This window comes from Muntiacus reevesi, chromosome 3, assembly GCF_963930625.1.
Source record: "Muntiacus reevesi chromosome 3, mMunRee1.1, whole genome shotgun sequence".
Lineage (NCBI taxonomy): Eukaryota > Metazoa > Chordata > Mammalia > Artiodactyla > Cervidae > Muntiacus > Muntiacus reevesi.
Genome location: NC_089251.1, coordinates 212,299,798 through 212,316,536, shown reverse-complemented (window position 1 = coordinate 212,316,536; position 16,739 = coordinate 212,299,798). Strand labels below are relative to the sequence as shown.

At 38.6% G+C, this 16,739-nt stretch overlaps 1 protein-coding gene across 1 annotated transcript in view; it reads right to left on the bottom strand.

The window, feature by feature from the left end:
- The window catches only part of THSD7B (thrombospondin type 1 domain containing 7B), an 828,580-nt gene that overhangs the window by 577,311 nt on the left and 234,530 nt on the right, over positions 1–16,739 (bottom strand). Inside the window, exon 4 of the mRNA XM_065927840.1 lies at positions 11,038–11,204. Coding sequence (XP_065783912.1) covers positions 11,038–11,204 — 167 coding nt within the window. The remainder of the gene's footprint in view (positions 1–11,037; positions 11,205–16,739) is intronic.

The window sequence follows — 16,739 nt, the reverse complement described above, 5'->3', positions numbered from 1 at the left end:
TTGGATGGCATCACCGATTCAATGGACATGAACTTGGGCAAACTCCTGTAGATAGTGAGGGAAAGGGAGGCCTGGCATGCTGCAATTCATGGGGTTGCAAAGAATCAGACTCGACTTAGTGACTGAAAAACAAGAACAGGTTGATAATCTAATGAATGCTTAAAGCAGACACTCTTCAAGATTTTTACTAAGTTCAATAATTCAAAAACATTTGCTATATCATACTAAGATGTTTGTTACACTTGATTAAAAAATCACTGAAATACAAATGCAGTGAAACAGAACCAGTAGAAACCAATCTCAATTGAGAGTCCTCGTGACCTCATTTCCTGTAAGTATTTCATTTGTAACTTGTCTTAGCTTTCACACTTTTGGAGAGAATATTTGAGCTACATTCGCATATACGCTATATATTCCCAATAGCTGAGTATGTTTCCAAGGTAGAACGATTATAGGTCAACAGACTTTTCTGTCTCTTGGTCTCATGTGAACTGCCATTTAATACCCAGCTATTAATTGGCAGGAATTACTTTGTCTAGTTATCTGTGCATCTCTATTACTATAAAACAAGAAAAAACTCTGTAACCCCATTTAAACAGTCTCATTTCTCCTCTAAGGGTCCACTCTAAGGAAATTGCTAAGCACATTATTTTCCTGACAATTTTCTCACACCCAAATGAGGTTATTGACCTTTAAATCAGTTTCTAAAGACAGGTAAAGGACATTTCTAGACCTTCAAATGATGGTAGAGCACCTCCTTCAACTGTCTCTTAAGAAATCTGCTCATCTGTTTATAATGTAAATTATTTCATATCTCAAAATGTTCTTGTATACTCAAATAAATCTGCAAATAGGACATGACCATTCACAACAATTCTCTTAGCACACTGACATCTGTACTCTCTAATTGTTTACCCCTATAGTGCCCCTCCCCTTTACCCTCTTCTCACTATTAAGCTGTTTTCAATATCTGAGTCTATTTATGTTTTTTATATTCATCTATTTGTTTTATAGTTTATATTCCACATATAACATCATACACTATTTGTCTTTCCCTGATTTATTTCAATAAACATGATATTCTCCAAATCCTTCCATGTTTTTACAAACAGAAAAAATTCATTCTTTTTTACGGCTGGAAACTATTTCATTGTATAAATGTATAAATCTTCTTTATTCACTCATACACTTGATGAACTTTTAGGTTGATTTCATAACTTGGCTATTATAAATAACACACAATGAACACTGGCATGCATTTATCTTTTAAAATTAATGTTTTGTTTTCTTCAGATATATACCCAGGAGTGAAATAGCTGGATCATAGGTTTGTTCTATTTTTAAGTTTTTGAGAAGCTTCACTGTTGCTCTCCACAGAAGCTGTGCCAATTTACACTACCATCAATAGTGTATGAGGGTTCCCTTTTCTCTAAATCTTAGCCAATATTTGTTATCTCTGGTCTTTTTGACTATGGTCATTCTGACAGGTATGAGGGGATATCTCATTGTGGTTTTGATTTGTATTTCTCTGATGATTAATGATGTTGCACTTCTTTTCATGTGTTTCTTGGCCATTTGTATGCCTTCTTTGGAAAAGTATCTATTCAGGTCTTCTATTTTTTAATTGGATGATTTTTTTTTAAAGTCATGTTGTATGAGCTGCTTATATATTTTGGATATTAACTCCTCATTGCTCACATCATTTGCACATATTTTCTCCAATTCAGTAGGCTGGCTTTTTTTTCACTGATGGTTTTCTCTGCTGTACAAAAACGATTAAATTTAATGCAGCCCCATTTACTTTTCCTTTTATTTTTTAAAAGACTTTTTGTGGACCATTTTTTAAAAAATAAAATGAATTTGTTGCAATATTCCTTCTTCTTCTTATATGTTTTGGATTTTTGGCCACAAGGGATGTGAGATTCCAGTTTCCCAACCAGGAATCAAATCTGTACCCCTGCGTTGGTAGGCAAAGTTTTAACCACTGGACTGCCAGGGAAGTCCTATTTTTGCTTTTATGTTTATTATTGCCTGAGAAGATAGATATAAAAATATTGCTATGATTTATGTCAAAGAGTATTCTACCTATATTTTCTTCTAAGAGTTCTTTGGCTTCCAATGTTACATATGGTATTTAATCCATTTTGAGTTTATTTTTGTATGCTATTAGAGAATGTTCTAATTTCATTCTTTCTCCATGTAGCCATCCAATTTTCCCAGCAGCATTTATTAAAGATACTGTCCTTTCCCCAGTGTATATTCTTGAATCCTTTGACATGGATTAATTTACCGTAAGTGTGTATGTTTACTTCTAGGCTCTTAATTCTGTTTTGTTGATCTATGTGTCTGTTTCTGTGCCATTCTATTCTGGTGACTGTATCTTTGTAACATGGTCTGAAGGCAGATAGTGTGATATCTCCAATTCTATTTGTCTTTCTTAAGATTGTTCGGCTATTCTTAGTGGTTCCATATGTTTTGTTTTGTTTTTTTTAATTATTTGTTCTACTTCTGTGAAAAATGCCACTAGAATTTTAACATAGATTACAGTGAATGTGTAGATTGACTTGCATAGTATAGCCATTTTCACATTAATTCTTCCAATCCATGAGCACAGTGCATCTTTCCATCTGTTTGTGTTGTCTCCTGGAGTTTACTCAAACTATGTCCACTGAGTCAGTGATGTCATCCAACCATCTCATATTCTGCTGCTCCATTCATCACCAATCTTTGCTAGCATCAGGGTCTTTTCCAATGAGTTGGCTCTTCTATCAGGTGGCCAAAGCATTGGAGCTTCAGCATCAGTCCTTTTAATGAGTATTCAGGGTTGAGTTCCTTTAGGATTGCCTAGTTTGTTCTCTTTGCAGTCCAAGGGCCCCTAAAGAGTCTTCTCCAACACCACAGTTCATAAGCATCAGTTGTTTGGCTCTCAGTCTTCCTTGTTGTTCAAGTCTCATATCCATACATGGCTACTGGAAAAACCACAGCTTTGACTATACAGACATTTGTTGGCAAAGTAATGTCTCTGCTTTTCAATACACTATCTAGGTTTGTCATAACTATTCTTCCAAAGAGCAAGCAACATTTAATTCTGCAGCTACAGTCACTGTACACATTGATTTTGGAGCCCAAGAAAATGAAACCTGACACTATTTCCACACTTTCCCCATCCATTTGCCATGAAATGATAAGACTAGGTGTCATGATCTCCGTTTTTTGAATGCTGAGTTTTAAGCCACCTTTTTCGCTCTCTTTCATTTTCATCAAGAGACTCTTCCGTTCCTCTTTGCTTTCTGCCATAAAAGTGGTATCATCTACATATCTAAGTTTTTTGATATTTCTCCCAGCAATCTTGATTCCAGCTTGTGATTCATTCAGTCTGGCATTTCACATGATGTACCCTGCATATAAGTTAAACATTCGAGGTAAAAACATACAGCCTTGATGTACTCTTTCTCAATTTTGAACCAGTCCGTTGTTCCGTGTCCAGTTCTAACTGTTGCTTCTTGTCTTGTGTACAGGTTTCTTAGAAGGCAGGTAAGGTGGTCTGGTATTTCCATTTCTTTAAGAATATTCCACAGTTTGTTGTGATCCACACAGTCAAAGGCTTTAGTGTAGTCAATGAAGCAGAAGTGGATTTTCTTTTTTAATTCCCTTGCTTTGTCTATGATCCAGTGTATGCTGACAATTTGCTGTCTGGTTCCTCTGCTTTTTCTAAATCCAGCTTGTACATCTGGAAGTTCTCAGTTCACATGCTGCTGAAACCTAGTGAAGAATTTTGAACATAATCTTGCTAGTATGTGAAATGAGTGCAATTTGTATGGTAATTTGAACATTTTTTGGTATTACCTTTCTTTGGGATTAGAATGAAAACTGACCTTTTCCAGTCCTGAGGCCACTGTTAGTTTTCCAAATTGCTGGCATGGGTGTAGTGCTTTGACAGCATCATCTTTTAGGACTTGAAATAGCTCAGCTAGAATTCCATCCCCTCCACTAACTTTGTTCGTAGTAATGCTTCCTAAGGCCCACTTGACTTCACACTCTAGGATGTCTGGCTCTATGCGGGTGACCACACCATCGTGATTATCTGGATTATTAAGAGCTTTTTTGTATAGTTTTTCGGTTTATTCTTGCCAACTTTTCTTAATCTCTTCTGTTTTTGTTATGTACTTGCTGTTTTTGTCCTTTACTGTGCCTATCTTTGCATGAAATGTTCCCTTGGTATCTCCAATTTTATTAAAGAGATCTCTAATCTTTCCCATTCTACTATTTTCCTCTGTTTCTTTGCATTGTTCATTTAAGGAGGTTTTCTTATCTATCCTTATCTATCCTTGCTATTGTCTGGAACTCTGCATTCAGTAGGTGACAGCGGCAGTGGTGAGGCCAGGATACCCTCTGCTCCTGGGCATCCTCCAACATTAGTTTCAGCCTTACCCAGGCCCCCTTCCCATCCACTCCAGCAGGGCTTTTGCCTCTACCCTTAGTCACACACTGACTGATACTCGATGGAAAATGAAGATTTACATGCTTAACAAGAACCAGCTTAGCAAGAACCAGGGCACCAGGCATGTCATCCAGCTACATTAAGTGGCTGAAGGCCGTGTTTCTGCTAGTTAGGGCCTGACATATCGTAGTCCACTGGAGAAGGGAATGGCAAAGCACTTCAGGATTCTTGCCTTGAGAATCTGATGAACAGTATGAAAAGGTAAAAATATGACACTGAAAGATGACTCCGCCCCCCCACAAGTCAGTAGATGGTCAGTATACTACTGGGGAAGAGCAGATAAAGAGCTACACAAAGAATGAAGAGGCTGACCAAAGTGGAAACTCCCAGTTGTGGTTTCACCTGGTAGTGAAAGTAAAGTCTGAAGCTATAAAGAATAATAATGCATAAGAATCTGGAATACTAGGTCCATAATTTAAGGTAAATTGGATGTGGTCAAATGAGACAGCAAGAGTAAACATTGACAATTGAGGAATCAGTGAACTAAAATGGACAGGAATGGGTGAATTTAATTCAGATGACCATTATATCTACTACTGTGGGCAAGAATCCCTTAGAAAGAATGGAGTAGACTGTGTAGTCAACAAAAGAGTCTGAAATGCAGTACTTGGTTGCATTCTCAAAAATAACATGATCTCGGTTTGTTTCCATGGCAAACTACTCAACATCACAGTAATCCAAATCTATGTCCCAACCAATAATGCTGAAGAAGCTGAAGTTGAATAGTTCTATGAAGACCTACAAGACTTTCAAGAATTAACACCAAAAAAGGATGTCCCTTTTCATCACAAGGGACTGAAATGCAAAAGTAGGAAGTCGAGCGATACCTGGAGTAACAGACAAGTTTGGCCTTGGAGGACAAAATGAAGCAAGGCAAAGGCTAACAATTGTGCCAAGAGAATGAACTGGTCATAGCAAACACTCTCTTCCAACAACACAAGAGATGACTCTACACAGGGACTGATCACCAGATGGCCAGCACCAAAGTCACATTGATTATATTCTTGGCAGCCAAAGATGGAGAAGCTCTATATAGTCAGTAAAAACAAGATCCGTGCCTCAGATTGTCAGCATCTTGTTGCAAAGTTCAGACTTAAGTTGAAAAAAGTAGTGAAAGCCATTAGGCCATTCAGGTATGACCTAAATCAAATAATTTATTATTATACAGTAGAGGTGATGAACAGATTCAAGGGACTTCAGACAGAGTGCCTGAAGAACTATGGACAGAGCTTTGTACAGGAGGTGATGACCAAAACCATCCCCAAGAAAAAGAATGCAAGAAGGCAACGTGGTTGTCAGAGGAGGCCTTACAAATAGCTGACGTAGACTCGCAAGTCCCACAGATTTCTCTCTTAGAACTGCTTTTGCTGTGCCCCATAGGTGTCAGATCATTGTGCTTTTTAGTTTGTTTTCATTTGTTTCCAAGTATTTTTTATGTCTTATTTTTTCAGTAGTTATTCAGTAGCATATTATTTAACCTCCATGTCTTTATATTTTCTGAATTTTTTTTCCTGTAGTTGATTTATAGAGTCATATCTTTGTGGCCAGAAAAGATGCATGATATTACTCTAACGTTCTTAAATTGAATGAGACATTTTATTCCCTAGCATGTGATTTATCCTGCTTAAGTGCTCCATGTATATTTAAAAGGAATGTTTTTGTTTGTTTGTTTTTTGCTGTTTTGGGACTGGATGCTCTATAGATCTATTAATATCTATTAAGTCCATTGGTCTAATGTGTTATATAAGGCCTGTGTTTCCTTACTGATTTTCTGTCTGATCTGTCCATTGATGTAAGTGGGATCTTAAAGTCCCCAACTACTATTATGTTTCTGTCAATTACTCCCTTTATGTCTGCTGTTATTTGCTTTATGTATTCAGGTGTTCCTATGTTGCATGCATATACATTGTTGTATCTTCGTCTTGGAATGATACCTTAATCATTATGTAATGTTCTTCTCAGAGCCTAGTTTTTAAGTGTTATCTAACTTCCTATGCTCCTGTTATAACAGTTCACATGCCACTCTTGAATATAAACATTTCTACGTATTTTCATCTGTTCTCCCTGTCTCAACTTAGAGTACTTTTTCCTGTTGATTCTCCAAACTCTCCTTAAGCATCATCTGCATTGTGACAATTAATGTCAGGCATTATTAAATGGTTCTAACTATGTCATATATAAGGGGCTTACCCAGTTGCTCAGCAATGATCTGCCTGTAGTGCAGGAGGCCCAGGTTCAATTCCTGGGTTGGGACTATCCCCTGGTGAAGGAAATGGCAACCCATTCCAGTATTCTTGACTGGGAAATCCCAGACTGAGGAGCCTGGCAGACTATAATCCATAGGGTAGCAGAAGAGTTGGACATGAATTGGTGACTAAACAACAATGTCATATATATAACATACATATATATATATACACACATATATATTACAGCCTAGCATGCTGCACTCCATGAGGGTTGCAAAGAGTTGGACACGACTGAGCAACTGAACAACAACATCTTATATAAGATTACTGAAATACACTACCTAAGACACTATAGCATAATTGTCAGTACAACTGTTGTCACAATTAAAAGACTATAAGTTAGTGAGGCATCTTTATAATTCCTGTGTCTAGGACAGGGCCTAAAATATAGCTAGTACATTATAAATCATTTGGGGAAAAAAATGCATGGGTGACTGTCATCGATTTTTTTACTCAACAAACCAGCATATTTAAAACTAGGACATATCCTGTACCGCCTTAATGCCAACTCTGGGCCTAGTTCATAAAGACATAGGACTCTCAAGAACTATTTATTCTTAACTGGTGTGGAGTGGTTAACTAAATATAGTTAACAACTCAAAGCTAAACTGTGTCCGTTCTGAAGTAGTTGAGTCCATTTAATGGCAAATAATAAATCTAAAACATGGGAAAATATCTAGGTAATATTCTGCTTAACTGCCACCACACCAGTATCTTTTTCTAGTCTTTCTTTTTTAGCTTTTAGGTTTCTGTTTTGTTTTATTCACCATATAAAAACATTATATCTCTGTGCTATTTCAACCTACATTTGTTGATATGCCAATCTCTAGGCCACACTGTATTGAATGAAATACATTTTTCCCTGTCTCTATTAGATTAATGATGGTATGTCCCTTGTTTCAACATTTTACCATCTGAGAAATGACTCTTGAATATAGGCTGAGTGGTTTTAATTTCACCTTAGAAAGGGGCAAGAAGAAAATGGTATCAACAAATCCAAGTGTTTAGATTTATAGGTAAGATCACTCTTGCAGGTGCTTCTGAGTTATAAAAGAGAAATACAATTTTCTCTGCTACTGCTGCTGCTGCTGCTAAGTCGCTTCAGTCATGTCCGACTCTGAGCGACCCCACAGACAGCAGCCCACCAGGCTCCCCGTCCATGGGATTCTCCAGGCAAGAACACTGGAGTGAGTTGCCATTTCCTTCTCCAGCAACTGGTAAACAAAATCATAAATACTCTGCTATAGTTTGATTCACACATTGACTTGGCTATTACTACTACTATTGGCTTGGCTTGTTATTATTACTAGCAACACTTCTCATATTCAATATTGCAGCATTAATTTGGCTGCAATTAAAATACCACATGGTCAGTGAATAGCAGAACCAGGTAAATATGCCCTACTGTACTACTACTACACATAGGATGAACTGAGGTCTAATGGAGAATTGGGCATCAACAAGAATACGCTGGCAACAGAACTGCACTGAAGTCCTAATTCAGCCTTACCATCCAGAATGAGACTCGGAGAACCTTGGGAGAGAATTAGTAGCCTTTTCAATTTTTTTTTTTCTTCTGGTATTTAGAAATTCTATTGCATCTTATCTCATGAGAGATCCTGGAAATAAACCTGATTTATTTATTTATTTTTTGAAGATTGTAGGTTCCTCTAAGATCAGGTTCTTGGAATGCAGAGCAGCTAGTTAACAGTGGATGGTGGGATTTTCAAGGAAGGAGAATCAAGAAATTCCACTCCAAAAAGTAAGCAGAATATTCTGGATCCAAAGGTAAACCTAACCTGGTGGGAAAGTCAATTGTGACTGAGAAAAGTTTACCAAAATCAATGCCATTAAATGTCCCTCTCCCTTCAAAACAAAATCTGACACAATAATGGGAAAAAACAAAACAAAACAAAAAAGCTGATCTTCACAAAAATGGAAATGCAAAAAAAAAAAAAGAAAAGTTACCAAGTTTGGCGTTTGTTACTGCATTATCAGAAAGGTTAGAAATATTTAGATTCTGCCTCTTTAATTAGGCAAACACGCTCTTTGGTCTCTTATAGTTGCAATTCAGTTGTTTTCTTTTATTTCACCTGAGCCAAGAAGACATTTTCACATTGCCAGATTTGTCAAGGTATATCCATAAATGACAGGCTCCCATGTGGCTCTGTGGTAAAGAATACGCCTGCCATGCAGGAGACACAGGTTGGATCCCTGGGTCAGGACGATCCCTTGGAGGAAATGGCAACCCACTTCAGTATTCTTGCCTGAAATATCCCATGATAGAGGGGCCTAGTGGGCTATAGTCCTCAGGGTCGCAAAAGAGTCAGACACAACTTAGTGACTAAACAACAATCCATAAATGATAACAGTAGAAAATGAAAGCATTTATAAGAAACAAAACTAATAAATAATATTTCTGGCTCACTTCCACACAACAACAAAATCAGACCTTTGTTAATGACTACAAATATAAGTAGTAAGCTATACCATGCCTTTAATCCAATGTGGCCGTCCTGTATTTTCCAATGCAACAACAGTTCGACTACTTTATTCAAATTTCTACATGAATATATGGTTTCATCACATACATCCCTGGGTATGCATCTTGTCCCCACATCTAAGCATCTCCACCAACCAGCCCCCAAGACCTGGGTTACCAAGCTTAGGCTTTCTAAACACTTTCTGTTTCCATGTCCAAAGTATTAATTGAGAAGTACCTTGTCCTAAGATTTTTTCCTCTTTTTTAGGTGCTTGAAGCCTATTGTACTGGGGCTTAACAGGCTGCTAAATGTGCACTTAACATCCTTCCCCTACTTAACATTTCCCAACATGTAGCATATGATTCCCAACCCTAGAACACCATCCTTCCAATTTCTTCCTCATTACAAACTTCCTCCCCAGCATGTTTCCATTAAGAAAGCTGGAAAGACTAAGGTTGAAAAAAACTTTAGAAATACTTGATCCATAAGATAAGAAAGTTATTTTTACTAAAGAAACTTTAGGAAGATGTCAATAGAAGATTCAATGTTGAAGCTGAAAATAGATCATAATATATCAATTCTAAAAAATTCTTATATATGTTTTGACCCCTGAAGACCCTGTTATTGTAGACAATAGTAAAGGATAAGAAAGAGAAAGTGAAATAGAAGGTATGAAAGGAAATTTGAATTTTTTAATCTAAATTCTATTCCTCCAAATTTAGAAAAGTAAGTATAGTCACATCTATCCTGGGAGAGAAAGTGTGTAAATTTTCACTTTCCAAAAGTGACATTAGAGAAGGAAGAAAATTCACCTATTAGATAATTCTTGCTCTACAAATGCAGCACTGTAACTTCAACTGTTGAAGCAAATGCTAAGGAGTCTGTAAAGATGACCCTTCTATTAGACACGCAGTGAATCATAGAAGGTTATGGCCACGGCCTCTGACATGACAGGAGGCCATGTCAGAAAAAAGGTACCTGGTATGAAAAACTTCACAGGATAAAATGGATATATCTCCACAATAAGAAAGCTCACATCTCTCTCCCAACCAAGTTCTACAGTAGAGAAATGTACATGCCCATTCTCAAGGAAGCATTTCCATCTTGACCACTTCTACAGAGGGCATTGCTGAGTGCCCCTCCAATGTGTCTGGTACAGACCATACATTTTTTCTAGACTGGAAGCATTACTGTACAGTCTTGGCTTTTCAATCCATTGACTTAAGTAAATCTGGGTCAGTTTTTCAGTTGTTACATGTTATCACCATGCCAAACTCTGAAACAAAAGGACTGTATATACCTAATGAAAGCCTACCATGGAGAAAGTTGTTTTTCCTCCCCTACTTTCTTCCTTATTATTTTCTTATTATTTAAACTCTGGCAATAAGAGAATTGATCCTTGATATCTGAAAATGATATGTCTGCAGAAGTTCTCACATTCACAAAAAAACCTCTCTTAAAAAAAAGAAAAAGAAAGTTACTACTTCTTTGCCAACTGGCTGACTCCAGCATACTAGCCCCTTATCATGTTGCATTCATTTCTGTTCCTGATCTTAGGTCTATTTTCTCATTTAATTTTCACAATGATCCTTTGCAATTGAGGAAATTATTATCACTAGTGTTTTTTAACTATTCCTAACTATTGCAAGTGGCAGAACTTAAGGACAGTTGGCAAATAGGCAAAAAATTTTAAATTTGTGAATGCTGAAGGTCCATTATCCCGAGGAGAATATGAGGAGATGGTATTGGGATGCATTTCCAAGGCAATCAGCAGCAGAATCTGGCCCCAGGACTGGCTGCCTACCTTCCTTGGCCCTCTGTGCTGTGGACGCTGGTGTGCTCTGGGCACAGAACACCTCTCGGGTCTGGATCCCACCTCCACAAATGGGTCCCGTCTCATGCCAGTGGAAGGACTGCTGCTCAAGGAGAGAGACTTGGCATTCTTTCCATTCAGAGGTCTTCCAGGAATACCTGTTTGGTGTGATTTGTTTAAAAGAAGAAGAAGAAGAAGTAAGGAAAACACAGGAAACTTAAGTTATTGACATCAAATGTATGTAATCACCTCTCTTTCTAGTATCAAATCTTTGCCTCTGGATAAAGACATTTGCCAGCTTTGAATAATAAACCTCTTTTATTTCCTTGAGAAAAAGTAAGCAGTCTATCATGCTAATAGCACAGGACCAGAAGATTGAATGAAGGAAAATACGGACAAATAGTAGAGATGTCTCAGCCTTAAAGCTCCAAGAGGGTAAAGAATCAGAGAAAGGATCCTGGTAGTCCAGTGGTTAAGACTCTATGCTTCTAATGCAACAGGTGTGGGTTTGATCCATGGCTGGGGAACTAAGATCCCACATGCCACGTGGCATGGCCAAAAAATCTAGAGGAAGGAGCTGGAAACCAAATGTGCTTAATTCCCAGGAAGTGAACTCATCATGGGGTTTAATTCCACAAACTTTTAGATGACTTTGTATGAAAGTTGGGCTTTCTCTTTTAATTGGTAGGACAGTGTATGAATGTGTGAGTATATTATTTTAAATGAACTACCTCCAACTTTTCAACCTTATTGATACAGGTATTTCTATCAGTTTGACCCCACTGGAATAAAGGTATATGTATTAAAAATGAGTTCACCATCAGTTCAGTTCAGTCACTCAGTCATGTCCAATTCTTTGTGACCCCATGGGCTGCAGCACACAAGGCTTCCCTGTTCATCACCAACTCCTGGGGCTTGCTCAAACTCATGTCCATTGAGTCAGTAATGCCATCCAATCATCTCAACCTCTGTCATCCCCTTCTCTTCCTGCCTTCAATCTTTCCCAGCATCAGAGTCTTTTCCAGTGAATCAGTTCTTTGAATCAGGTGGCCAAAGTATTGGAGCTTCAGCTTCAGCATCAGTCCTTCCAATAAATATTCAGGACTGATTTCCTTTAGGTGTGACTGGTTTGATCTCCTTGCTGTCCAAGGGACTCTCAAGAGTCTTCTCCAACCCCACAGTTCGAAAGCATCAATTCTTTGGTGCTCAGCTTCCATGTACCACTATATTTAATTGGTGAGTTGTTTTTCTTTTTTTCACACATATACAGACATGCCATTGTTATACTGACATAGAATATATCTTCTTGGTGTACAACTGATTGAGATACACAGTGATAGACACAAATAAGAGGCAAGACGTAATGAAGTTTCTACACAACTTACAGAATATAAGACAACAATAATAATACTACATTCATACCTAGAGAACGATTTCAGACAGAATCTCCTTTTGTGGTTTATGAGAGCATTCCTCAAGCCCATGGCGTTAATATAACCCTACAGAATTCACATAAGTATCAGCAGATTCATTAGTTACTGGAGTAACAAATGAAACCTAAGAACATTCTCATATCTGCTGTCCCATTTCATATTTTAGGGAAAATTCTCAGTTTGGGGATTGTACAAAGAAAAAAATAGCACTAAAAAATAAACATACCTCACCAAGGCCCTGGCCTTTTAGAAACTAGAGTAAAACTGAAATCAAGTAACAGACATCAAAATGAGGAAGCAAATCTCTTAACATACCTCAGAGTGAGCAAAGCCCTTGATAATGAGGGTTGTCATTCTAAAAAGCATGAAAGCTGAGGATCATCAGTCTTGTGAAAAGTCCACTGTAGTAAAAGAATTTGGATAATCCTGTGGGGTTTGTTGTAACAGGATTCTGCTCCCTTCGCCTCAGGACTTCATTTTCACAAGGTTTTCCAAGTGAAAGTCACTCAGAGAGCTGGACAAGGGTCTGAAGTGTACAGCTAAGTCCTGCTTTTACTAGCTGAATATAGACAATAATATGTTTCTAATTCCTGGGCATGAATGACTGAAAAAAGTCGAAGTCTTTCCAGAGACGGTCCTTCTCCAGAGGTGATGGTCCAAAGCTCTTTCTCCTCACTAGACAGAGGGGTCACCTAGACTCCATGGTCACCCAGGCAGAAGGCTTGTCCCCTGTGTCTCTGAGTCTCGGGGCGCAGGTCAGTTCTCTTGTCTCTGGACTCTAAGGCAAGGCGCAGAGTGGCAGGGGTGGGTTCTCTGGACAGTTACCACATTCTCATTTCAAATCCTCTCCCCCCACCGATTCCCTAAAACAGCTCTCTAGCTATTAAGGAGGTTAGATGCAGTCCTGCCCTAAGGCTCCTATGATACAGTGAGCAAATAAGGTGGGGAAAAGGTGCAAAAAGGTGTGGACAACAAGCATGCTTGGGAATCAAACAGACATGGTTTGAATCTGAGCCTTTCCACTTACTAGTCTTGTGACTTTGGCTCAGTTCTATTTTCCTATCTGTAAAATAAGGGTAATAACACTGAATGTGGATCAAAACACATAACAAATGTTCAATAAATATTAATTCCTTTTTTATGTCCTTCTGCACCTGTTTTTTTTTTTTTTTGTCTCCTGCTGACATAGAAAACACACACACACACACACACCCACCCCCAACACTGTACTTATGAGAACTTAATTGATTTTATCAGAAGTTAATATTAGGGATCCAGGAATGCCATAGTCTTACCTCCAAGAATCAAAATTCAGTAAAGAGCATAAAAGAAACTTAGAGCATTTAGAATCATAGCGAGTCACAGCAATTTGTTCACTTGTTTGAAAGGAATGAGCCATGCTGCATAAACTGCTTTTTCAATAAATTTATCATGACCCTATAAGAATTAGCAATGGAGGAATTTTGGAAGTCATTTTAGAGATAAATGTAAAGAAAAGTTTAACGACTATGGTTTTCTATAAAGTAACAAAACCCCTCTTGGTAGCTCTTTAACCAAAAACACCCATATTCCATTCACTGCCAAACAACAAATTCTCTAAGAAAGAAAAAAAAAAAAAAATAGAAGACATTTATCATGATTGCTATTGCTTACTACCTCAGAGAAAATACCAACCTAGCAAGAGCAAAGGAAAAAGCACACAAGTGAAGGACTTCTGTATTCCTTTTTAACATGCCGGTCTTTTCACAGTCTTTGCTTTTTTATTTTTTATTTTTTCAAATGCAGTATGTTCAGTCACAAATCACCTAGAAGCCAGGAAAACTGAACATTCTGAACTCATCCAACCTGGGAAAGTATCTCTAGGATCTGACAGAATAGGAAATCAAAGGAGTCTTCTCAGCTAAATGTTGCCTTCTATCTCCCTCAGAGGCTGTGACAGGAATAGCCCTCCAGCCTCTGGACAACTTGGCTTCCTGACTGCCAGGGACATTCTCTTTAATGGCCAAGTCCACATCAAAGCCCAGGCCTTTCCACCCTCTCTCACCCAGCTCTGCTGCGTTTCAAGTCTTACTTTGTCCTTCTGCTTAAGAGAGAAATAGGAGGTGTCTCAAAGGCCAAGATTCTGCCTCTTGTCCATAAAGAACACTTTGAAACCAACTGTGCAAATGCCTCAAGTAAAGTAAACAGCCATGACATGAAACCAATTAGTCGATCCTCATAGCCCCTCATGAATGTAGCTCCTCATGAATGGATCCATTTGTCTTGTCACATGACCTGACTGAGCAGGAGAGACAAGGCATTCATTTATTAAGGCTTCTAGGATATCATGACATATACCCCAAGCAATAATAACAATCAAAGTTTTCTGCATACTAAGTCTGTTACAGGCACTGCATTAACAAATCTAGGTGTATAACTTCATGTAGTCTTCCCAACAAGTCTATAAAGAGACTTGCTGAGAATATCATCCGTTCAGTTCAGTTTAGTTCAGTCGCTCAGTCATGTCCAACTCTTTGCGACCCCATGGACTGCAGCACGCCATTAGAATAGGAATACTGTGGTCACATAGGCTCAAATTTTAGCGTTTTCAGGAGATAAGAACAAGTTAAAAAGAAAAAGAAAATATAAACCAAATAAATGTATCTAATTGTAAAAATTCAAGTTGCCACAAAATGTTGAAATGACAATTTTTTGAAGACTAATGCCTTTTCAAGGCCCTGAAAACCATTTTGCTGCCTGGTTACTGTGAGTGTTAGGGAAACCTGCCATCAACCTTTTATGTGAAAATTATTCCAATGACCTCACCATTAGTGAGACGTCACACTGTCAGCCACTTATACACTGAATACCCAAGGGAAACAACTTGTGTAAGAATATTTTAGTTAATGCTAAGGTACATATGTGAGATGGATGGCAGAAAGGAATTAAAAGCAGAACTCCCTAGGAACAGAAATAAGCCTGCCCAATAGTAAGCAAATCACTTACTCAACCATGCATTTATTCCTTTTTTCTTTTAAGCAGTAATGTTTGAACTCTAATTATAAGTCAAGTCCGGATTCAGACAATAAAAATGCACAAAAATGACCAAGACGAAGCCCCTGACCTTGAAAAGGTGACCTTCTAGTGGGGTAGACAGACAGAAATGAACCAAAACAGAAGACAGCATCAGATAACATGTCCATCAGAGAGAGATGGATGAGGAGAGCTAGTTCAACGCTGTGACCAGGAAAACCTTCAGAATGCTGAATTAAAAAAAAGCAGTGGGAACAAGAAGAGGTGGACAAGGAGCATTCTAGAGGAGAGTATGTGCAAAGGTCCAGGGAAGGAGAGGGCTTTGCGCTTTGTAGGAAAGCTCAGAAGCCAGTGTAGTTGGAACAAGCAGGTCAACGTAGGAAGGAGAAAGAGGGAGAGGCAGGCAGGGGCCAGGCTATGGAGGGAGGACTATGAGTGTTATTCCAAATGTGCTAGGAATCAAGTTCTGAGGAGGGTGCAAGAGTCATCCTGGCCACTGACTGAAGGACATAGTACAGGGGAGTGGCAGAAGGGAGACACATTTGGAGGCATTTGTTACTCTAGGAAACATGCTGCTAAGGCTTCAGTTGGGGCACTCCCAGTGAATATGAGAAGTGATCAGACTCTGGACATTCTGTGAAGGTGGAGACAGCCTTCTGATGATTAGATGTGGGTGGGAGAGGACTTCCCCAATGGCTCAGTGGGTAAAGAATCTGCCTTCAAAGCAGGAAATACGGGAGATGCAGGTTCGATTCCTGGGTCAGGAAGATCCCCTGGAGAAGGAAATGGCAACCCACTCCAATATTCTTGCCTGAAAAATCCCAAGGACAGAGGAGTCTGGCAGGCTACAGTCCATGGGACCGCAAAGAGTCGAACATGACTGAGCAACCAAGCACAAGTGGGAGAGAAAGAGGGAAGTGGGAATAATTCCAGGAACTTGCCTGGTGGTCCAGAGGCTACAGTTGCACCCCCAATGCAGGGGTCCCAGGTTCAACCCCTGTTCAGGGAATGAGCTTCCTCATGCCTCAACTAAGAGTTTGTATGCCACGACCAAAGATTCTGCATGCCACAAGTGAGACCAGGTGTAGCCATATAAAATAAATAAATAAAAAGGAATGATTCCAAATTACTTTGCCCCAAGTACCAGTAGCACAATTTCTTGGCACTGAATTCTTACCTGAAATAGCCCAGGAAAGGGGACAAGAACTCAGATATCAGGTAAATGAATAAAACCTGAATTTCACTTCT